Raw genomic sequence first — 24,834 nt, 5'->3', positions numbered from 1 at the left:
TCACTGGTCTTATTTGCATGTCGCAGCTAATAATAGCAGGTCGCAGGTCGTAGTCTCAGGTCCTATTCGCAGTTCGCAGGTCGTTTTCACAGATAGCAGGTCTTATTTGCATGTCGCAGCTAATAATAGCAGGTCGCAGGTCGTAGTCGCAGGTCCTATTCTCAGTTCGCAGGTCGTTTTCACAGATCTCAGGTCTTATTTGCATGTCGCAGCTAATTATAGCAGGTCGCAGGTCGTAGTCGCAGGTCTTATTCGCAGTTCGCAGGTCGTTTTCACAGGTTGCAGGTCATATTCGCCGTTCGCAGGTCATATTTTCAGGTCGCAGCTAATGATCGAAGGTCGCAGGTCGTAGTCGCATGTCTTATTCGCAGTTCGCAGGTCCTATTCGCAGCTCGCAGGTCGTTTCCACAGATCGCAAGTCTTATTTGCAAGTCGCAGGTCGTAGTCGCATGTCCTATTCGCAGTTCGCAGTTCCTATTCGCAGTTCGCAGGTCGTTTCCACAGATCGTAGGTCTTATTTGCAAGTCGCAGATCGTAGTCGCAGGTCTTATTCGCAGTTCGCAGGTCGTTTTCACAGATCTCAGGACTTATTTGCAGGTCGCAGCTAATAATAGCAGGTCGCAGGTCTTATTCGCAGTTCGCAGGTCGTTTCTACATATCGCAGGTCTTATTTGCAAGTCGCAGGTCGTAGTCGCGGGTCTTATTCGCAGTTCGCAGGTCGTTTTCACAGATCGCAGGTCATATTCGCCGTTCGCAGGTCATATTTTCAGGTCGCAGCTAATGATCGAAGGTCGCGGGTCGTAGTAGCAGGTCTTATTCGCAGTTCGCTGGTCCTATTCGCAGTTCGCAGGTCGTTTTCACAGATCGCAGGACTTATTTGCATGTCGCGGCTAATAATCGCAGGTCGCAGGTCGTAGTCGCAGGTCCTATTCGCAGTTCGCAGGTCGTTTCCACACATCGCAGGTCTTATTTGCATGTCGCAGCTAATAATCGCAGGTCGCAGGTCGTAGTCGCAGGACTTATTCGCAGTTCGCAGGTCGTTTTCACAGATCGCAGGACTTATTTGCATGTCGCAGCTAATAATAGCAGGTCGAAGGTCGTAGTCGCATGTCTTATTCGCAGTTCGCAGGTCGTTTCCACATATCGCAGGTCTTATTTGCAAGTCGCAGGTCGTAGTCGCAGGTCCTATTCGCAGTTCGCAGGTCGTTTCCACAGATCGCAGGACTTATTTGCTGGTCGCGGCTAATAATCGCAGGTCGCAGGTCGTAGTCGCAGGTCTTATTCGCAGTTCGCAGGTCGTTTTCACAGATCGCAGGTCATATTCGCCGTTCGCAGGTCATAATTTCAGGTCGCAGCTAATGATCGCAGGTCGCGGGTCGTAGTCGCAGGTCTTATTCGCAGTTCGCAGGTCGTTTCTACATATCGCAGGTCTTATTTGCAAGTCGCAGGTCGTAGTCGCAGGTCCTATTCGCAGTTTGCAGGTCGTTTCCACAGATCGCAGGTCTTATTTGCAAGTCGCAGGTCGTAGTCGCAGGTCCTATTCGCAGTTCGCAGGTCGTTTCCACAGATCTCAGGACTTATTTGCTGGTCGCGGCTAATAATCGCAGCTCGCAGGTCGTAGTCGCAGGTCCTATTCGCAGTTCGCAGGTCCTATTCTCAGTTCGCAGGTCGTTTCCACAGATCACAGGTCTTATTTGCAGGTCGCAGCTAATAATAGCAGGTCGCAGTTCGTAGTCGCAGGTCTTATTCGCAGTTCGCAGGTCGTTTTCACAGATCGCAGGTCATATTCGCCGTTCGCAGGTCATATTTTCAGGTCGCAGCTAATGATCGCAGGTCGCGGGTCGTTATCGCAGGTCGTTTCCACATATCGCAGGTCTTATTTGCATGTCGCAGCTAATAATCGCAGGTCGCAGGTCGTAGTCTCAGGTCCTATTCGCAGTTCGCAGTTCCTATTCGCAGTTCGCAGGTCGTTTTCACAGATCTCAGGTCTTATTTGCATGTCGCAGCTAATAATAGCAGGTCGCAGGTCGTAGTCTCAGGTCCTATTCGCAGCTCGCAGGTCGTTTCCACAAATCGCAGGTCTTATTTGCATGTCGCAGCTAATAATCGCAGGTTGAAGGTCGTAGTCGCAGGTCCTATTCGCAGTTCGCAGGTCGTTTTCACAGATCGCAGGACTTATTTGCATGTCGCAGCTAATAATCGAAGGTGGTAGTCGCAGGTCCTATTCGCAGTTCGCAGGTCGTTTCCACAGATCTCAGGTCTTATTTGCATGTCGCAGCTAATAATAGCAAGTCGCAGGTCGTAGTCTCAGGTCCTATTCGCAGTTCGCAGGTCGTTTCCACAGATCACTGGTCTTATTTGCATGTCGCAGCTAATAATACCAGGTGGCAGGTCGTAGTCTCAGGTCCTATTCGCAGCTCGCAGGTCGTTTCCACAGATCGCAGGTCTTATTTGCATGTCGCAGCTAATAATCGCAGGTCGCAGGTCGTAGTCGCAGGTCCTATTCGCAGTTCGCAGGTCGTTTTCACAGATCTCAGGACTTATTTGCATGTCGCAGCTAATAATAGCAGGTCGCAGGTCGTAGTCTCAGGTCCTATTCGCAGCTCGCAGGTCGTTTCCACAGATCGCGGGTCTTATTTGCATGTCGCAGCTAATAATCGCAGGTTGAAGGTCGTAGTCGCAGGTCCTATTCGCAGTTCGCAGGTCGTTTTCACAGATCGCAGGACTTATTTGCATGTCGCAGCTAATAATCGCAGGTCGTAGTCGCAGGTCCTATTCGCAGTTCGCAGGTCGTTTCCACAGATCTCAGGTCTTATTTGCATGTCGCAGCTAATAATAGCAGGTCGCAGGTCGTAGTCTCAGGTCCTATTCGCAGCTCGCAGGTCGTTTCCACAGATCGCTGGACTTATTTGCATGTCGCAGCTAATAATCGCAGGTCGTAGTCGCAGGTCCTATTCGCAGTTCGCAGGTCGTTTCCACAGATCGCAGGACTTATTTGCATGTCGCAGCTAATAATAGCAGGTCGAAGGTCGTAGTCGCAGGTCTTATTCGCAGTTCGCAGGTCGTTTCCACATATCGCCAGTCTTATTTACAAGTCGCAGGTCGTAGTCGCAGGTCCTATTCGCAGTTCGCAGGTCGTTTCCAAAGATCGCAGGACTTATTTGCTGGTCGCGGCTAATAATCGCAGGTCGCAGGTCGTAGTCGCAGGTCTTATTCGCAGTTCGCAGGTCGTTTTCACAGATCGCAGGTCATATTCGCCGTTCGCAGGTCATAATTTCAGGTCGCAGCTAATGATCGCAGGTCGCGGGTCGTAGTCGCAGGTCTTATTCGCAGTTCGCAGGTCGTTTCTACATATCGCAGGTCTTATTTGCAAGTCGCAGGTCGTAGTCGCATGTCCTATTCGCAGTTCGCAGGTCGTTTCCACATATCGCAGGTCTTATTTGCAAGTCGCAGGTCGTAGTCGCAGGTCCTATTCGCAGTTCGCAGGTCGTTTCCACAGATCTCAGGACTTATTTGCTGGTCGCGGCTAATAATCGCAGCTCGCAGGTCCTATTCGCAGTTCGCAGGTCCTATTCTCAGTTCGCAGGTCGTTTCACAGATCACAGGTCTTATTTGCAGGTCGCAGCTAATAATAGCAGGTCGCAGGTCGTAGTCGCAGGTCTTATTCGCAGTTCGCAGGTCGTTTTCACAGATCGCAGGTCATATTCGCCGTTCGCAGGTCATATTTTCAGGTCGCAGCTAATGATCGCAGGTCGCGGGTCGTAGTCGCAGGTCGTTTCCACATATCGCAGGTCTTATTTGCATGTCGCAGCTAATAATAGCAGTTCGCAGGTCGTTTTCACAGATCGCAGGACTTATTTGCATGTCGCAGCTAATAATAGCAGGTCGCAGGTCGTAGTCTCAGGTCCTATTCGCAGTTCGCAGGTCGTTTCCACAGATCACTGGTCTTATTTGCATGTCGCAGCTAATAATAGCAGGTCGAAGGTCGTAGTCGCAGGTCTTATTCGCAGTTCGCAGGTCGTTTTCACAAGTTGCAGGTCATATTCGCCGTTCGCAAGTCATAATTTCAGGTCGCAGCTAATGATCGAAGGTCGCAGGTCGTAGTCGCATGTCTTATTCGCAGTTCGCAGGTCCTATTCGCAGTTCGCAGGTCGTTTCCACAGATCGCAAGTCTTATTTGAATGTCGCAGGTCGTAGTCGCATGTCCTATTCGCAGTTCGCAGTTCCTATTCGCAGTTCGCAGGTCGTTTCCGCAGATCACTGGTCTTATTTGCATGTCGCAGCTAATAATAGCAGGTCGCAGGTCGTAGTCTCAGGTCCTATTCGCAGCTCGCAGGTCGTTTCCACAGATCGCAGGACTTATTTGCGTGTCGCAGCTAATAATCGCAGGTCGTAGTCGCAGGTCCTATTCGCAGTTCGCAGGTCGTTTTCACAGATCGCTGGACTTATTTGCATGTCGCAGCTAATAATAGCACGTCGAAGGTCGTAATCGCAAGTCTTATTCCCAGTTCGCAGGTCGTTTCCACATATCGCCCGTCTTATTTACAAGTCGCAGGTCGTAGTCGCAGGTCGCAGGTCGTCGTCGCAGGTCTTATTCGCAGTTCGCAGGTCGTTTCCACAGATCGCAGGTCTTATTTGCAAGTCGCAGATCGTAGTCGCAGGTCTTATTCGCAGTTCGCAGGTCGTTTTCACAGATCTCAGTACTTATTTGCAGGTCGCAGCTAATAATAGCAGGTCGCAGGTCTTATTCGCAGTTCGCAGGTCGTTTCTACATATCGCAGGTCTTATTTGCAAGTCGCAGGTCGTAGTCGCGGGTCTTATTCGCAGTTCGCAGGTCGTTTTCACAGATCGCAGGTCATATTCGCCGTTCGCAGGTCATATTTTCAGGTCGCAGCTAATGATCGAAGGTCGCGGGTCGTAGTAGCAGGTCTTATTCGCAGTTCGCTGGTCCTATTCGCAGTTCGCAGGTCGTTTTCACAGATCGCAGGACTTATTTGCATGTCGCGGCTAATAATCGCAGGTCGCAGGTCGTAGTCGCAGGTCATATTCGCAGTTCGCAGGTCGTTTCTACATATCGCAGGTCTTATTTGCAAGTCGCAGGTCGTAGTCGCAGCTCGTATTCCCAGTTCGCAGGTCTTAGTCGCCGGTCGCAGTAAGTAGTCGCAGGTCGCAGGTCTTAGTCGCTGTTCGCAGGTCTTATTCGCAGGTTGCAGCTCATAATCGCAGGTCGTGGTCGCAAGTTGTAGTCGCATGTCGTTGTTGTAAGTCGCTGGTTATGGCCGCAGTTCGTAGACGTGATTCGTTGGTCGTAGTCGCAGATCGTAGACGTAGGTTGTTTTCGCAGTTCGTCGTCGTAGGCCGTGGTCGCACATCGCAGGTCGTTGTCGTAGATCGTAGCCTTAGGTCATCAAGGCCGATGATTATTTACGACTGCGGTCTCCGACCACAACCCACAAGACAGTCGTTTTTCATGTCACAGACGGAAGAACTGGAACACAGTTCTTAGTCGACACAGGGGCCTTGGTTAGTGTAGTACCACCTACTACACTCGAGGAAAGACACCTGACCCCAAACTGAAACTAAGAGCCGTGAATCGATCCGAGATCAAGACATACGGTAAAAGACATTTACAATTGTATTTCGGTCCCAAATTCAACTTTTCATGAAACTTCATCATAGCTGATGTTCTTGTTCCCATAATCGGTGTTGATTTCCTGCAATCACATAAAATACTCGTAGACGTTAGAAACCGGAAACTGGCACTTGCCGATCACAGCAGCGAAATCAATGGATTTCCATCTAATGAAACGTCTATACATTTATTGGTCAAACCTCATTGCGAGAATGACAAGTACGTCAATTTACTTAAACAGTTCCCTGACTTATTAGGACCCATTAAGACAGAGGGACCACCGGTATTTGCACGTCCAAGACGCCTTGACCCCTCTCGTCTGGCTCTCGCAAAGAATGAATTCGACAAGATGATAGAGTTGGGTATCATACGCCCCTCCAATAGTCCGTGGGCATCACCGCTACATATGGTACCTAAGAAAAACTCTTCCGAGGTTAGACTTTGTGGCGATTACAGAGCTCTTAACAGCAGGACTATACCAGATAGATATCCGCTTCCACACTTACACAACTTTACTCACAGTCTATCTGATGCAACGATTTTTTCAAAGGTTGACCTCGTCCGTGCCTACCATCACATCCCAATTAAACTGGGTGATGTTCCTAAAACAGCCATCACTACCCCATTTGGGTTATACGAATTCGTTCGCATGCCTTTTGGATTAAAGAATGCTGCACAAAGTTCACAACAGTTTGTATATGCCTACATAGATGACTTACTTATCGCCAGCAAAGACGAAAACGAACATCTAACTCATCTAAAATTGCTTTTTGAGAAGCTAAACGAGTGTGGATTAACAGTCAATTTCGACAAGTGTGAGTTTGGAAAGCAATCCCTCACTTTTTTAGGCCACTTACTCGACAATCAAGGTATCAGACCGCTTCCTGAGGAAACACACAAATCATTAAAATCATCCCTTACCTGATTCCTTCAAGAAACTACGACGTTTCCTTGGGATGATCAACTTTTATCGACGTTTTATTCCGAAATAAGCTGACATGACAAAACCTCTAACGGATTTTTTAAGCGGACGCGCTAAATCCTTAATGATGACACCGCAAGCAATTCAAGCTTTCGAATAGTTGAAAAACGCATTAAGCACTGAGGCACTACTGGCCCGACGGAAGGTTAACTCACCTTTAGCAGTAATGACCGACGCCTCTAATGTAGCGGTAGGTGCTGTACTTCAGCAACGCGTCCATCAACAATGGCAACCCCTATCTTTTTTCTCAAGAAAGCTAAATGCAACACAAGCAAAATATAGCACGTTCGGTAGAAAACTGTTGGCCGTCTATTTAGCCATCAAACACTTCCAGTATATGTGAGAAGGCAATTGTTTTACAATATTTACTGATCACAAGCCGCTAACTAAATCCTAGATGCAAAACTATGATAAATAAAGTCCACGCGAAATTCCTCAACTAGAATACATTTTGCAATTTGTAGCTGATATACGCTATATTAAAGGCATGAAAAACGATGCATCAGATGCACTATCTAGATTAAATATTAATACCTTCTCAATCCATGATATAAACCATCAAGATATGGCGAAACATCAAAAGCTCGACATGGAGCTAGAAAAACTTTTACAATCTAATGAAACGAAACTGTTATTCCAAAACATTCCCATGAACAACAAGGACACCTTAACCTGTGATATCTCAACACGTGAAACTCGCCCCTTTGTACCTTATGATATGAGACGAAATATTTGTGAGAAATTGCACAATATATCCCATCCAGGTATAAAAGCCACTGTAAAGCTTATTACAGATAGGTTTGTGTGGCTAAACATAAACAAAGATGTACGAAAATGGTCACGGGAATGCATCCAGTGCCAGAAGTCGAAAGCACACAGGCACATAATATCTCCTACAGGAAAATTTCCCGTCGCTAGCTGTAGGTTCGACCACATTCATATGGACATTGTTGGACCGTTATCGATTTCCAATGGCTACACGCAAATACTGACATGTATAGATAGATTCACGAGATGGCATATAGCCATCCCGTTAAAAGATACATCGGCATCAACAGTGGCCAGGAAATTGGGGAAACACTGGATTACAAATTTCGGTGTCCCATCAACAATTACGACTGACCGTGGAGCTCAGTTTGAAAGCAAACTCTTTTAACAACTTACAGACACCTTTGGTATAAACAGAATCAGAACCACTGCTTATCATCCAAATGCTAACGGAATGATAGAAAGGTTCCATCGACAGCTAAAAACCTCTTTGACGGCCGCAGGAGGAAATTACAAACGGGATGCCAAGCTTCCTTTGATATCATTAGGCATTCGCTCAACCCTCAAACAAGACATCGGTTGTTGTGCGGCTGAGTCTGTTTATGGAACGACGTTACGTTTGCCTGGTGAGTTTTTTGACCGTGCAACAGACGTCCCAGCAGATATAACCAACTACGTGCAACAACTGAAACGAAAGATGGAATACATTAGGTCAGTCGCACCATGAACCCAGAAGGCGAAGTCATTCGTGCCCATCGAATTAGACAAACGTTCACATGTATTCGTCAGAAATGATAGAGTACGACAGCCTTTGCAGACCCTTTATGACGGTCCTTTTAAAATCGTCCGAAAAGACAACAAAACAGTTACGATTGAAAGAGCTGGTAAATATGATACTGTTAGCATCGATAGAGTAAAAACAGAGTTTTTAGAGCACGTCGAGGAACAGACAACAATAAAATCATCCGAATCCGCATCAGAGCAAGCACCACACAAACTACCTGCAACAAGCAATACTTCACACCGAAGTTCAACGGCAAGATCGGGAAGAAGAGTACACTTTCCAGATAGGTACGTAGCAACAACCATATTTATCTAGCCCAAATGCTACAAATTGTTCTTTATTTTTATTAAGTGTTCTTGTTGGCCCCACGGATCTTCATCATACTTACTTTTAACTTCATGCAGTCCTTTTATGTTAAATCTACATTTCTATACACATATATAAAATGTTTCAACACATACAAGCTGTCATTACAACATAACGCTTACTCATCACATCGGGTTGTACATTTATTTTATAAACAATTTTTTATCGCTTTGTCGAACATAGATGTTATTGAACAATATTTTTTTTTAAAAAAACATCTACGTTCTGGATGGGAGCTTGTATAGCAAGCCCATTCAACTAATGTATTATTTGTGTGTTCTCTGTAATTTAGACATTTAATCCTTCTTGTAAGTTTATGTGTGAGTCTGATTGAGCGCATGTGTCTTCACATCAGCCTTTAATCTGTTCTCTGATTGGTCGTAACCAAAGGCAATCAATAATTTCTCCACAGTCTATTAACACTCATAAACATATATGGATTTTCAACACTCACATACACACTCATTTTCCCTGTGTGCTTGCTTTCTGTACGCGTGCGGATTTTTACCGAGCTTCAACAATAAACCATCTCTATAACTGGTGTTCAGGCTTTTGAATAATCTCGAGTAAACCCATAATTCTACTAGGAGATTCAGCCTGCATTAAATATTCAGTTATCGGGACATTGTTTATTTACTGGAGTCAGATATAGAGGAATTAATCCTCAACACACTATACAAACAATCTAATATAATTCGTGGTAACTACTAGCCTTAAAATGAATCAAATTAGTAAATTGAACTTCATTAAAAAGAAACAATACCAAGTGAATTGTAGATAATAGCTGTTTTGTAAAACTGTAGCGTGAAAATAAAATACATATGTAAAAGGATCGATTACTGACTACATATATCTCAGTGATATCCTTATGCTATAAACCTGTACTTATTATAAAGTAACTAAGTATTATCTGACGCCACATACCATAGCGCAATTATATTCCAATCTATCAAGTACATTATGTAGTTAGAAATTTATTAGTAAGCCGAATGTTGAAGTGTATATGCTAAAGTAAAGAATTACATCACATAATTCACGATCACTCCCAATGCACACATGTACTGTCAATTCTTTCAGATCATAACTCAATATATGGTGTGAGTACTTTTATCAGTTGTTGGCAATATAACTTCCTAAGGTGTCTAGTCTTCTCCTTGGGTTCAACTGAACAGGTCGCAAGGTTGGTAAATACTTTATTGAATCTGAATTGGGCAACTGTCTTAGCAAGACTACAAGGCTTACAAGCTTAGAAACTTAATAGGATGATCCGGAAATCCAGTCAAACTATAAGATAGCATTCCAAGTAAGTGAACAAGTTTTATATATGATACATTCAATAAATGATTTCACATTGAATATTTGCCTCAAACAAAATATAAGTGAAGAATATTGGTGCTTAACGATTTCTAATCCTGGAAGAAAACATGTCAATGTTTGTCTAACATCGATAAAACGTGCGAGCTTGAGGGGTTGGACGCAGTGAATCCTGTTGGCTCAGCAACCAGAATTTTGTCATGGTTGATCATCACCTTCATGCATGGCTTAACTGAAAGAAGTGACAAAGTTTCCTTATATTAGCAAACATTAAAACTTCATTCATGTTTGTCATCTTTGACTTGATGGCCAGATAAGAATTGATTATATAAGTACTCGACTGGGAACCTTGCTAAATGTACGTTTGAAAAATTGAATTAACGGACATGTACGATAGTAATAAACAACCACACAACTGAGCAAAATTTAACCAAGAGTACTGAAGTAATTCACTCGACCGTAACATGATCTGTCAGACTGAGTTCTCCAAATGCATCTACAGGTGTGTGGGTTTAACATATTTGTATAGAACCCCATCGTAATCCGGTGGAACAATTATTTAGTTGAGATTGGTCATGTTGGTCACCACCAATGTTCACATGACAATCTTCGTTCGTGTTGTTATTTGGTTTGAGTAACTGTGGTATTTGTACAAACTAATGATTCCTTTGTACATAATTACCCGTTTATTACACATTTTCATAGTTTGTACAACTATGAAGTATTAGACGGGCAAAAATTTAGGCACTACAATGAGAAAAGGAAAGAGATTAATTGTATACTTCAACTAACTATAACCTGTGAAATTTCAATTAAACTATCAACTTCGTATTCCTAATAATTCATGCAGTCAGTAGTTTTTAGCCAACATACTAGGGACTTATGACGGTTAGACAATTAAGTTTGACGCATGTGCATGTAAAAAAAACATTCTGATTTATTATCTTCTAATCAGATTCAACTAACCATATTATCTGCTTTTCCAGTTTCCTTACTTCATTACCTTATCCAATGTTACTTCATCATCGCAAAAACTTTTCCTAATATGAAGTCTATTGTTTTTCTATGTTTTATTTTACAGAAACCGGATAGTCAAACATCCAGTTTTTGCACAGATATTCTTCCTGAAGATTTCCACTTTATTAAATATCGGTATGTAGGTGTAAACCACCCACAAATGCCCTGGTACGGCTGAAAGTGGGGAGAGTCAGCTCTCCCTCTAGAGATACTCTCACACGGCCACGCGTATATAGCCTCTGCCAGGGAAGTCATACTTACTGCCTTCTCGTGGCGCGGGTGTTGTTTACGAAATTGAGGGGACGACGGGCGAATGTCCGGCGCTTTAACCCGGTTGGTGGTTACGGAAAGTCCACCTAGGGGAGTTAGAAAACCCTGGGCACCCGGGCAGTATCACAGTCAACAAACAAATAAATGAAATGACGATATCTACTGAACATACTATTCACGCTTCTATTAAAAGTCAGACAATTTACATTATTATTACTGTTATTATTATTATTGTTATTATTATTTACCTCGTCACTTATTCGCTCGTTTTTATTCCCAATTTGTGTATCCTTACTTCTCAATTTATACAGCAGCTCGCTGATGGTGGAAGCTCTGTTCTGTCTAAACGATCTCCAGTCACTGTCTGGTAGAAGGTGAATGCTTCTATCGAATACGAATACTGAACTACTCTTTCTGAAACCACGTACACCATTCAAACCGGCTTCCTTCAACGTTCTCAGAGTAATGCAGATCGAAAAACAGATAGGGCTGGCTATGTCTTTAGAAAGTCCTAATATCGATTTTTTGTTGTTTATCCGAGACCCATATTCAAGATTCTAGTGAAGTACTACAAATTCGCTCTCCATCTATCGCCTCGAAAAGCTTATTTCACGTGCGCTCATTCGGGGACTCTGTGGCATCTTCTTCTGATCTTGCTGGCGCTAGAGCTGAGGCAGCACTAATCGATTGGATTCTCATTAACAGTCGGTTATGTGCTGTTAGATTAGAAAACTCCATCAAAGTGAGAAGAAGTCGGCGTGAGAAACGGTGTCTTTTCGTCATCTCCGCCTATATCTCGACAGATTGAAGCCCGGATGCAATCAAGGATGATTTCTTCTCCGGGAAGTGCATCCGACAGATATTGTTGTACTAACCGAAGAGCCGAATGCACAGGTTGGGCGTCTAGGCACAAAAGAGATGGTCTAGGTGGCAGATGGGGACTTGTTGGTCGCAGGACAGATAACGGGGACCATTTGCTGCAACTGTGCACAGACTACAACCTGTTTCTGGACAGCACCAACTTCCGGCACAGTCATCGCCAACGCTCCACCTGGCGTCCTCCCTCTGCATCTCAAGCCTGGACTCAGATTGATCACATAGCGATCAGCTACCGCTGGCGTGGTTGTGTGCAAAACTGTTGCTCCTTTCAGAGTACCTATCTGGAGTCTGATCATGCCCTGGTCTGCGCCAATCTTACTTTACTTTTCAATGGCCACCGAATCGACCGTCATCAACGGATTGATGTCAGTAAATTGGTTGCAATTTCTACTGGAAGTAAGTATCGAACCGAGCTGGCTTCTAGGTTAGCTATCATCCCACCGAAAAGTATAGATGAGCATTGGTTGCATCTTCACGACGCCATGAAAATGGCGAGTAAAGTCGCTTGTGACTTTGCAAAATGTCTCGCGAACGAGCAATGGGTTTCTTCAGGCCCCTTACAACTCATCGAAGCCCGCTGATCTACTCCGGGTGACCGTGATATTGACGACAAACGAAGGCTGTTACGCAATGAAATTGGGCAGAGCTTGCGTAAGGACCGAGAAGCCTGGTGGTCGAAGAGTGTTAATGAGATGGAAGCAGCAGCTGCGTCTGGTAATTGCTGGAAGCTCTACCAACTCATCCGGGCCATTAACAGCAAGAAGTCTGGTGTGAGTTAAACAGTTTGTGAAGATGATGGGATGCTAATCACTAACATCTATCGACATCTTGGACGATGGGCAGAGTTCTTCGGAGGGCAGTTCAACGGGACTGCTGCCCCAGCAACATCGATCAGATTGTCCTGCCCACCATGGCCGGTGACGATTAATCCACCAAATGAGGCTGAAGTCCTGAACGAACTTCAACTATTGAAACGCTACAAATCACCGGGCCAAAATGACTTACCCCCAGCTCTTCATAAAGTTGGTGGTGACTTTCTGGCTAAGGAATTGACTGGGTTGTTTACGAAGGTCTGAGAGCCAGAGAGTGTTTCAACATCATGGAATGAGTCGATAGTTGTCCCTATCTTCAAAAAGGGTTCACGTCGTTTCTGTAACAACTATCGAATGATAAGTCTCCTTCCGATCGCATCCCAACTATTGGCTTTTGTCATACTTCACGGGGATGAACTGATCATATCTTCGCCCTCTGCCAAATGTTAGAACACCGTCATACTTATCACATGCCAACAATCGTAGTGTTTCTTGATATCAGGGCTGCCTTCAATTCGTTGGACAGGACAATTCTTTGGGATTGTCTACATAAGCTACATAAGTGCTTGTGGTGGCGTTAGTGATGAGATCGATGCAAGTATAATGAAAGCCAGAGTGGCTTACGCCAATCTGGGCCATCTTTGGCGCCTTCGTGATGTTAGTCTGGCTGTAAAAGGTTGGATCTATGAAGCGTCGGTGAGAGTAGTTTCGCTCTATGCTTGTGGAACCTGACCTCTCCGAGTTGAGGATGTTAGACGACTCTGTGTTTGATCATCGTTGTCTCCGAAGGATTGCTGACATCCAGTGGCAACACCATGTTAGTAATGCAGAGGTTCAGCATCGTGTGTTCGGGTGCAGAGACGATAATTCAATTGGTGTCACTATCTTGAAACACCGACTTCGGTGGCTTGGACATGTTCTACGAATGCCGTCCCACGTCGTGTATTATTTGCCGACTCTGGGACTAGTTGGGAAAAGCGGAGAGGAGGTCGGTGTATGACATGGTGTCGTGGCATGAAAGAAAGCTGCAAAGGGCTGACTTTTGTAGGTCGTTCACGACTCCCTGGCTGGGTCCGAGAGATGGTGCAACACAGTGGCTAGAGAAGTTATCAGATATGGCTCAGAATAGAAGCCAGTGGCGATCCTTTTGTAACCTTCGTTTACTTTTTTTCATAAACAGTGGTTATAACTTCCTTAACTGAAAGAGTTTTTCTGGTTGTACATTCCTGTTTTCCCCATTTTTACTCTTATTATTACACTGACATACACCAATCTGTGTATTTTTTATCACGTGCACCTCATCCTTCTTTCTCTTTCCATTCTCATTGTTTTGTGTGGCGCATATGTATCTGATGCTCCCTTGTACCAATATTTTTGTGTTTAAATAATTAAATCAAATAAACAGGATAACATTGAATCACTTTAGTATGGTGTTTCCAGGATATGATATTTTCGTATTAAATTACCGTGAACCATGTTCAGAATGAAATGCAGTTTGCTATAATTTCATGTGATGACTCTTTACTAATTAATGATCAACTGAGTGTACAAATCAGAATACAAATGATTGCATTTTCAATTAGAACCTACTTTATGTTTTCGTGGTGGGCAAACATCCACCTGCACCAGCCTTGGTGTTCTGACTTCGCATAGTGGAAATCGTGGCGACTTCTTTTCCCTAGATTAAGTAATAAGCTACGAGGGTATAACCCTTCCAATCTTTTATCTCTTATTACAAACTTGGTGATGAAGTCTGTTGCTGGTAGATAACTTGACAACTCATCTACATTCTAATCAGACAACAAATTTAGAGTCAAAGGTTGTGTGGTATTATGTAATGAAAGTAAACTATTTTCAACTACGAATACAAAGATCATGTCAGGAACAACAACTGCGTTTCCTTGCGGTTATTAGAGATAAAGTTCTAAGACGACTAGAGTTGTCTGGACGTCAATAATAACATGAACAAGGACAATTTTAATTGAAAAAATTGCTGAATAATTTAAAACGTACAAGTATGACTGCATAATGTTCAGCAATGTACAATACAGTGTTCAGGTAAATAAGGCACCCTTAATGTCTATTAAAATAAAGAAGTTTCTAGTACCTCTCAGTACATTGCTTCTCACTCTCAGATAAAACAAAAATTATTACCCAAAACGGAACTGTGGTTAGCTAGCGAACGGATTTCAGTACATGCAAACTTCACTTGTCGCTAGTGTCAGCGTAAGACAGATACTAGGACATGGTTGTCAACTTGCATGTGATATTTAGAAGTATTTGAATTATTTGGTAAACTAGTAATCCCAGCAACAACGCAATTTAATCAAGAACTATTAGATGAGCACAAACGAATGCACTGTATTTGGAATTCAAAATCAAAACAGCCATCAATACAAGTGAATCATTGGTTCATTCAAACACCATATCCGCCACAGCTTAAATGAGAATCCAAATTTCTGCGATTAATCGCACCTCTTCTCTTTAGGTTCATCACGTGTCTTCCCAATCTTGCAATAGATGTAGACTCTGTACAACCTAGAATATACCCATTAGTACCAGAATTAACAACCGAAATTTGAACAGACTCACTTGATTCCTGGAATTGTATACAATCATCATGTCGGTTGTGTAGTGAAACCACTGACATCTAGAATTCGCATCAGACTTTCCAACACTATCCTCCCCCACAGAATAATGTTGGGTCCTTACAACGCAATGTGATAACCAACTTGACGTTCCTAATTTGCATTATCTTCTTATATCTCGTACTTTTATTATTATATGTCAGTGTTTGGGGATAAACACTGACACGTAATTTGAGGCATTCCATCATGTGACTTTGACTTCCATAAAATTGTGACAGATATTCTTTTTCTTATTCATATTACAATACAAAGAGAAATATGTATTGATTTGTGTAATTAACACATGTGATTCATCTAGGCTTGATTCACCTGCAAAACAACCAAATGGGAAACGTGCATCGGCCTCATGCTCATCAGAATAAGCTTCAAATTGGTTTGGATTTTCTGCCCGTGCAAACTTCACATTTGTTGGATACATTTTGCAAGTGAAAATCCCTCCATGCATGCATTTGTGATTTCTTCCTTACGTGTTCTTTATTTGTATATGTCGTTAACATTTTTGGTGCTAATTAAGACTGTAACGTTCAATTTTCTTGGTCTTACTACCGTTTTTTATTGAGTCTCGATGTTCCTTACTGAGCTGTATCTAGTTTGTTTTAATTGCTATTATTCTGGCGTCTTCCATATTGGCTGCTCGCTATTTGATTGTGCAGTTGATTTTGACTGGGATCGTGCATTTTTGGTTGTAATTTGGAGCACTTTCCCAGAAATTGAAACACTTTGTGTTATAAAATAGCCGCTCAAACGAAATCTTACTTGATCTATCCAGAAAGGATAGAATAACGCTTATCTTTTGGTGTTTTTGGTAATTTTCATATATTCTTATCACTTTGCTATTTATTGTAATTTAGATTGAATATTTTGGTATCAATTGTTGGTTGAATAACCGGGTGGTAATATTTGTTTAGGTAAATTTGTACATTTGTATATATGATGAAATTTAGAACCGTGTTACCCAAAATACCTTGTTCTGATTTAGATTGGGGCACTAGTGTATAAAACTATTCCTCGGTTATTCGGCCACATCCAAACCTATTAGAATCTAGGTTTGGATCTTACAACATCTGGGCAAACTGGTTCTCTGATTGCTTCAGGAAAACTTGCTATTCCCTCCGATTCATCAAACCCTTGACCACAGATTCTACCCGACACACATTGTTTGGGGAATATCCAACATCTGATACAGTAACATGACAAATGTGACTAGTATTCCACTCATCCGGAACATCTTTTTCACACATATTTGAGATATCACTGGAAATAAATCCATTGTGAAGACAAATGACATTTAATATAACATCAGAATTCCATTTTTCTGAAATATTTTCATCAAATTTGCTAGGAGTTTCATTAGAGAATAATGGATCATTAGAAAAATCAGCATCTTCCAAAACTGAATCTAGTTTTTGATCATCACTTGATTCGTTCAACATTTCGTTCTCAGAGTTGTAAGAAATTTCATCAGAAATAGGTGATTCATTATGACAAACCATATCTGGTACAGTAACACGAGAAGTCTGACATGAAGTTGATTGGTTAGAAACATTTGTCTCACAATGATTCTGGGTTTAACTCAACTCTGGACTGCTATGTGACGTTATACCGCTTCTCGAAGTTTTGGATAAAGATAAATGATCATTAAAAACATCCAACGCAGTAGAATCACAAATTTTAGCATTGGCTTCAGCGAAATGAACCATGGTATTACTAAATGACTGAATATGTCCAGTTTCGGCACATTTAAACTATTCACAATTACGAAATACACATGAATTACATGGGTGAAATTCGCCACAAAACAAGCATTTACCAAATTTAATGAACTGTTATCTGAATAACCTTGATTACATATTGGACTGCGACGACGTATTAAGGTAGCGGAATTCGTGATGTTTGACGGGTCATTTCATCGAATCGCATAATGAAGTGAAATCAGCTTGTCTGGAAATGCCAAACTCTTCGACCCAGATAATATATTAGTACTTCTAAAAGGCTTATATAAGCCACCTTAGTGAAATATGGGGAACCATTTTATTCTCAACACCAATAAATCCAGAATGTTTATGTTGGACAGCAGTGGTACTCTGTGCACTACGTACTTCTCAGGAGATTATAAGGAGACACTTTTGACCACTGGAAAGGACCTAGGCATCTCCCTCTTTGGTACTCGTATTTTCTCTCCCCATCGCATTTCATGACCTTATTGGCAACCAAGCTGAAATGAACCTTGAGCACTAAATAACAAGTCAAAGACGCTACAGAATTTTATAATCTGTTGAAAGTATCGATACTTTCAAAATTCAACCCAAAGCATTCTAGTTTTCTAACCAAAGTAAATCTGGTGGTTGTAAGCACTTTAAGTGCAAGTAAATTCAGACCCCAAAGTAACAAAAGTTAACAAAGGATACGATTTTGAATACAACTTAGCTCCTACTAACGTAAATGAGGTGCTCTTCGTAGGTCGGAAGCTTATAAGTCACAAACTCACAACCTTGAAGTTGTGGACGTACTCCATGTTTATGTATAGTGTTATGCTCTGGTGAGCTCCCAACATTCCTAGAAATACCTCTGGTTCAGGCAACACGCCATAAGCTCACAACAACAGGTTTCAGTCACTCTGAACTTGTCAGGACAACGTAGATATATCTCACGTTTATGGGCAACTTGAGGGAAGAGGGAAGCAATTTTTTTATCTTAGCGCAATTTGACCCCTTCAAGATACACTACATTGAACAAAACCAGATGTAACTGATGTTATTGAACCTGTCACGTCTGTACTATTGGTTCTTTATACGACACCTACGCCTATCTGATATACTTAAGGTGGAAGGAATACAGCGAGACTTCACTCGCAAAATACTTAAGAACGACCAACTCACTGACTACAAATCCAGATGCAATATCTTAGGACTAAAACCTCTCTGGAAAAGAAGGCTTAGGTCTAACTTAATTCTTTATTTCAAACTCCTTAAAAACCTTACTTATTCCACACGTAATATGCTCTCTACCAAGACTCACATGGATACAACCTTCGAGACAAAGTATCCACAGTCAAAATTGAAAAACACAGATCAAAAACACGTGAAAACTTCTTCCTTATCAAGTACGCATTGATATGGAACAGTCTTCCTTCTGAAATACGCATGGCAGACAAATTACATGCGTTTGCAAGACTCATTGATCAAGCCCTCACCTGCACAGATCTGGTGCAAACGAACACATCCACGTCCCACACAGACATCATAGGCTCTCTACATATATAGACTGAATTGCCTTATTTCCCTACCTTGTAGTTGTATTAGATACTTTCCCCTCCCTAATTCTTTTAAATTGAAGTAGACAGGCAACTCACTGGACCTATCAATACTCGGTCGCTAAACGACGCTTATAAATACCCTAAAACGTCAGAAGAAATGCACAATCGACTGCCTACTGCCAGTGGTCGTACATCCAGAGAACCTGTCACCCATCAGCCGGTTAGGATAGGACAAAAGAACATCAGTACGAATTTAGAGTGAGTTCCTTCTCGCCTATTCTTTAATAGCTTTTTACTCTTCTGTACACTATATTGCTTTCCACTAATATTATTTCACCACTCGTTATCTTTCCTTATCTGTAACTTATATAAATCTACACTTTTCCGCTTACTTTGGTAAACAAATATCCTACACTATACCCTTCCTAATGCCCATATCTGATTCGCAACCTATACTTTACACTATAGTCAATCAAAGCATTGCATCGAAGCCTTACCCACAGTCCATAATTTGTAACTGTCTGATAAGCTTGTAAAATGGTACTTATAGAAATGGTGTTTTCCAACAGGATGTGAAACAGAGCATTGTGTGAGGTATGATATATATCCAAAAAATAAGCGTAAATGAGCCTAATATCACAAAAGGAGGGAGGGTGTAGTTACTGACCAGCAAACACTGATGGTGAGGGCGATGATTTCAATCCACCCGTGTTTGTGGGGCAGAACATTTTGTCCGTATCAGGCTCTTTATGGATGAGAACAAGTCAATCAATCTGTGATATTGAGATTGTTCTCTTACACTCACCATTCAGATTCATGTTTCTAATTTTTGTGCTGGATTAACTATCCTACTATGACAACCTATAACATGCTAACTCGGACTTTTACATGAAAACTGTGTGACAGGCACCGGATGATGAAAAAAAAAGAAAAAAACACTGTAAAGGATATGGTTGCTATTTTACTCAACACTCTACTCTCTATATGCACTCTCTGTTCTTCCTCATTCCAATCCTGACTTCCCTTCTTCATTCGAACCTACTCCATCTTGATAAATATCACAACTCATTGTTCTTTATTACTGCATTCTCTCCTCTGGAGCCCCTAATCCCATTTCACTCCAGCAACATGAGCTCGTATCAATTTAATCTAATAATTTATCGTACCTCCGTCTGTTCCACTAATAAATGTTAAGCATTGGTTATCGTTCATATCCAAATGCCTTGCTCCTCGGTTTCTCTTTTTTTTCTCTTCAGAATCTTGCCCTGAGGGTGAAGCTAGGTAACTTCTGACATCTGGAACAAGCTCGACGAACGCACTTTCCCAAGGTCATAGTTCGAACCAAGCCTACTTTATAACAACTATAAAGTTAAAAGGCTGCATTACATAAATACTTAGCACGACCGAAACCCTAATACACTTTTTGTCGAGATTGGATCTGGTATGTGACGTGGACGCCGTGCCCCTTTGGAAACTATTCTTATGAAAATACATATCTAAACGAATGAACTGCTACCAACTTTTATAGATTATAATTATTAAACAACCTTGCTTGGGATGCATACTGTGAACCAGTATATGTTGCAAATTGTAGATCATGCCTGTGAAAATGGCGTGTACCTGCTATTGCAGAAATATATTATTATTTTTATTGATTCCTGATCTTCAGTCATTCATTGTCGTTGGTTGTATTCGAATAAACTCTCCTCGTTATCGTTGATTATTTCATGGAAATCGTTATATCACAAAGGAATATTTGGTTGAGCGAGAGCAGTTCTATAAATACAATTAACTGTGGAACATATTTGTTGATCAACAAAAATTTTAAGTCAATGTTGTGACTAACGGCTGTTATGCAAAAATACGCAACGTGCAATTCGGTTATTTTGCTATTACTAGGTGGTATGAGCTTCATAGAACTCATCTTTTGTGACTTGTTTATCAGCTATGTCCAGGTCATCTGTTTCAACTGGTATTTAGGTATCTTTATATAGATTGTTCCGAAAGCAAACCAGTTAGAAAGTGATGATGGCTGAAAGGTTATGTACATATGATTTTAGGAAGATGTAGAGAAACTCTAAGTCTCCAAACTGGCAGTCTGGAGTAAGGGGAACGTCCTAAATCGCGTCGCTGCCAAGTGAAAATGCTTTACCTAGCTCCTCTAGCTAGAAATCTTCATTAAGGCTGGGGTAGATGGTACTAACTCCGAATTATAGCAAAACAACTATTTTTTTTCAATAGTTATCATTACATCATTACACCTCTGTAATTTTGTACATTGCGAAAAACGTTTTGTTGTTTCTTTGTCCCGTGCATATGTCTAGGTGATGCACAACAGCCGTCAACTACATACTTGAAAATGGGATCCTCAAAGTTTTCCAAAACTCATTCTGGCATCCTTAGTTAAAAAAATTGTTTCCGACTAAAGCTACGCAATGATGCACAAACGCATGAAACATTTTTCTCTCATTTAACTCTGAGTGAAGTATACACCAGTCGTACGTAAGTTATATGGCTATAAATTTCTGGAGATCATTTGGCTTAATGTCTTAATACCTTATTACATTAGGCATCACAAAATGTATCAAGTTCGGCGTAGTGACTTTTGTTCCTCATTGTTCAAGCAATGACAGTATCAAGTGAAGTAGACAGAACTATCGTTCGGGATGGTCTTTCGCACTTTTTCACCGCATATTTATTCAACTATATCAGAAGAAAAAGAACTTGAGAAGATGGTACAAAACAGATCACTTTCAAACATGATCAGGCTTATCTAAGTGTTGGTCAAATTGATTTTTCATAGTATTATATGTATAGAATGGTTTTTCATTTTTTTGCACAGACAACATAGTTCACTTTCACTTAACAATCTTTGTAGTTTGTTAGAGATTTTGTTTTAGTTTCCTAAACACATCAATTACCGTTACATCTGACTCTGAATCACTTTTAAAATGGGAGATACTGTACTTTACAAATATTCTTAATTATTTTAACTAAGATAGGAATGGATGATATTAAATCGGGTTTGTATTTATGCTACTTCATCTACGGTTTAAGCCCTAGAAGTAGAGCTGGAAAGGTTAAGGAAACTAGTTAGGAAATACCGAACAGAAAGCATTGTTTTCGCAAAACCCAGGAAAAGCAAAAGTCTAGAATGTGGCACAGTGCCTAGATCAAATGAAAGCAGTGACGCATGTGAAAGCCATGATGCAGTTAGCTCGTTTAACTGTGAACAACTACCTTCATCAAACGCTCCGAAATCGCGTTGTGTACAATTCGCTCCAGTGAACAACTGCTGTGATAGTAAAATACTATTCCTTCATTCAAACAATTAATTTACAGGTGTTAATCGTCTTTCAGATTCAGATGAAGTTATACCAAAGCCTAACAGACCTTCACAACACCGCACTCGTTTTCTTGATCCTCCGACAAATATTGATATACCATCTAGATATCACCCAGTACCGAAATATCCCTCTGAAGAGTACGATTCCGTATTTCTATGATTGAGATTTAGTGAATCCAAGAGAAATTTTACTTACACTGCCATGGATTTGATAGAAAGGAGGAGATTTCAGGAATCATTTTTACATTTACAGTAAGAGTGTCCTAACCAACTTATTTCTGTTTAAAGTGAATTTTACCGCAAAAACTATCCACTTGATAGTGAACTGGTAATTGAGTTAAGGTGAGTCACTATATTACGTATGTCATTATTACTAACGTGTAATCACTGTTATAAAGTTACTCATGTAATCAGTTGAAAAGTTGGAATTATATTGGAATTACATTAAAATGAGGGTATTTCCATTAACTTTTCAACTTGTGTTTCATATACACAGTATTCTGAACTAAAGGGCACGCTGTTCCACTTAGCATAATTTTCGTGGTAAACTATGAGGTTCATGATATTCTTTAATACGTCAGTAAATTTATGTTACACGAAATGTTTTCCTCACAAAAGGAGCGTATTAAAGTCGGTGTGGTGTGCTATGCATAAAGAGTGTTAGTTGACTTTAAAACCTTGTTTTCTGATCAATTAAAAGAAAATTATGGAAATACTTTCGCACAGATTATTCACAATTTTCTTTTTTCGGTCAGTGGTATGATTAACTTGTATGTAGAAAATAATCGTCTTTCTAAACTCGAGATAATATCACTCTTACAAACTTACTTGTCCTGAAGTAGTGAGAATAAGTGTGACCGTCATACAACCACGTTAAATACTTTACTTCACGTCCGTTCTGGAATTTAGTTAGTTTTTTTCAAAAGATATCGTCCATACTATGAAGTTGGTAGATGAAACAATAAATGTTCTATGGTATGTAGAGTTATGAAGAACATATCAAGCTATAGTAAAGAGGTTACCAAAGAAAAATTATCCCAGGACTAAAGGTCACTAGCTACTTTTCATAGGTGAATGGTCAGCTGGTCATTTAAGTCAATGTTTTTTCTTTACTTACTTATTGTCTAACCAATATACCCTCTTACTTGTGATATATTATAAATGTACAGTTTTTACACGAATGACAACAAGTCTTATGATCATTATTCGGCATTAATTAATCTTACTCCAACACTTTGCAAGTATCATACGATTACGGACTATACCAATTTCATCCATAATAATTGAGAAACAAGGTTATTAGCAGAAAGTTGAATCAAAACCAAACCAATGAATAACGTTGCTGTAATGCCTAATGACATAGTACTTTTTGTGTCATAAATCAAGCATATTATCCTCATATTTTCTTTTAGCTATCTTGTGAGTTATTATGATAATTAGAAGTATTTGAATTGTAGTATAAACTAGTAATCCCCGGAATAACGCAATGTAATCAAGAAGTATTAGATGAGCCCGAACGAATGTATTGTATTTGGAATTCAAAATTACAACAGTCATCAATACGAAGAAGTCATTGATTTATTTAAACATCACATCCGCCACAGCTCGAATTGGAGTGTAAGTGTCTGTAATCGATTGCTCATCTTCTTCTTAAGTTCATCTTACATCTGTCCGACGGTGTATTGGATGTAGACTCTGTATTATCTAGAATGCACTCATTAGTATTAGAATTAACAACCGAAATTGGAACAGACTCACCTGGGTTCTGGAATTGTATACAATCAGCATGCCGGCTTTGTAGTGAAACCATTGATATTTAGAATTTGCATCATGGAATTTCCAACAATATCCTCCCCCACGAAATAATGTTGGGTCCTTACTTCGCAATGTTTTAGCCAATATGACTTTCCTAATTTGCATTATCTTCTCAAATCTTACGCATCGACTACTGCATGTGAGTATTTGGGAATAAACACTGATATATGATTTGAGGTATTCCATCATGTGACTTTGACTTGAATAAAAATCATGATACATATACTTTTTGTTATTCATGTGTGGCGCATATGTACCTGGTGCCCTTTTGTACCAATATATATGTGTTTAAATAAATAATAATAAATAAATAAATGCAGATGGATATGCATTGATATATGTAATTAACACATGTGATTCAATTAGGCTTGATTTACCTGCGAAACAATCGAATAGAAAACATTCATCTGCCTCATATTCATTAGGATAATCTTGAACTTGATTTGGATTCTCTGTCTGTGCAAACTTCACTTCTGGGCAAACTGGTTCTCTGGTTGCTTCGGGAAATTTTGCTTTCCCATCTGATTCATCGTACTACTGACTAGGGATTCTACTCGAAACACATTGTTCGTGAGAATATGCAACATCTGATACAAGAACATCAGAAATGTGACTAGAGTTCGACTCATTAGGAACATATTTGTCACATTCATTAGGAATATCATTAGAGATAAATTGATTGCGAGGACCACTGACACTTGACATGATATAAGAATTCGATTTCTTTGAAATATTTTCCTCAGATTGAATAAGAGTTTCATTAGAGAATAATGGATCATCAGGGAATCCAGCATCTACCACGACTGAATCTGGTTTTTGATCATGATTTGACTCATTCAACACTTTGTTCTCAGAGTTGTAAGAAATTCCATCAGAAGTATGTGAATTATCACGACAAACCATATTTGGTACAATAACATGAGAAATCTGATAAGTTGGTTGGTT

At 40.8% G+C, this 24,834-nt stretch overlaps 1 protein-coding gene across 1 annotated transcript in view; it reads left to right on the top strand.

Moving 5' to 3' along the window:
* Window positions 1-24,834, top strand: part of Smp_132070.1 (putative nachr subunit) — a gene marked incomplete at its 5' end in the record, with an annotated part of 91,808 nt that overhangs the window by 55,000 nt on the left and 11,974 nt on the right. Inside the window, one exon of the mRNA XM_018789427.1 lies at window positions 22,071-22,212. Coding sequence (XP_018654872.1) covers window positions 22,071-22,212 — 142 coding nt within the window. The remainder of the gene's footprint in view (window positions 1-22,070; window positions 22,213-24,834) is intronic.

The sequence above is a fragment of the Schistosoma mansoni genome, chromosome W (assembly GCF_000237925.1).
Source record: "Schistosoma mansoni strain Puerto Rico chromosome W, complete genome".
Lineage (NCBI taxonomy): Eukaryota > Metazoa > Platyhelminthes > Trematoda > Strigeidida > Schistosomatidae > Schistosoma > Schistosoma mansoni.
Note: the sequence above shows the minus strand (reverse complement) of the source record. Positions and strands in the feature narration are given on the sequence as shown.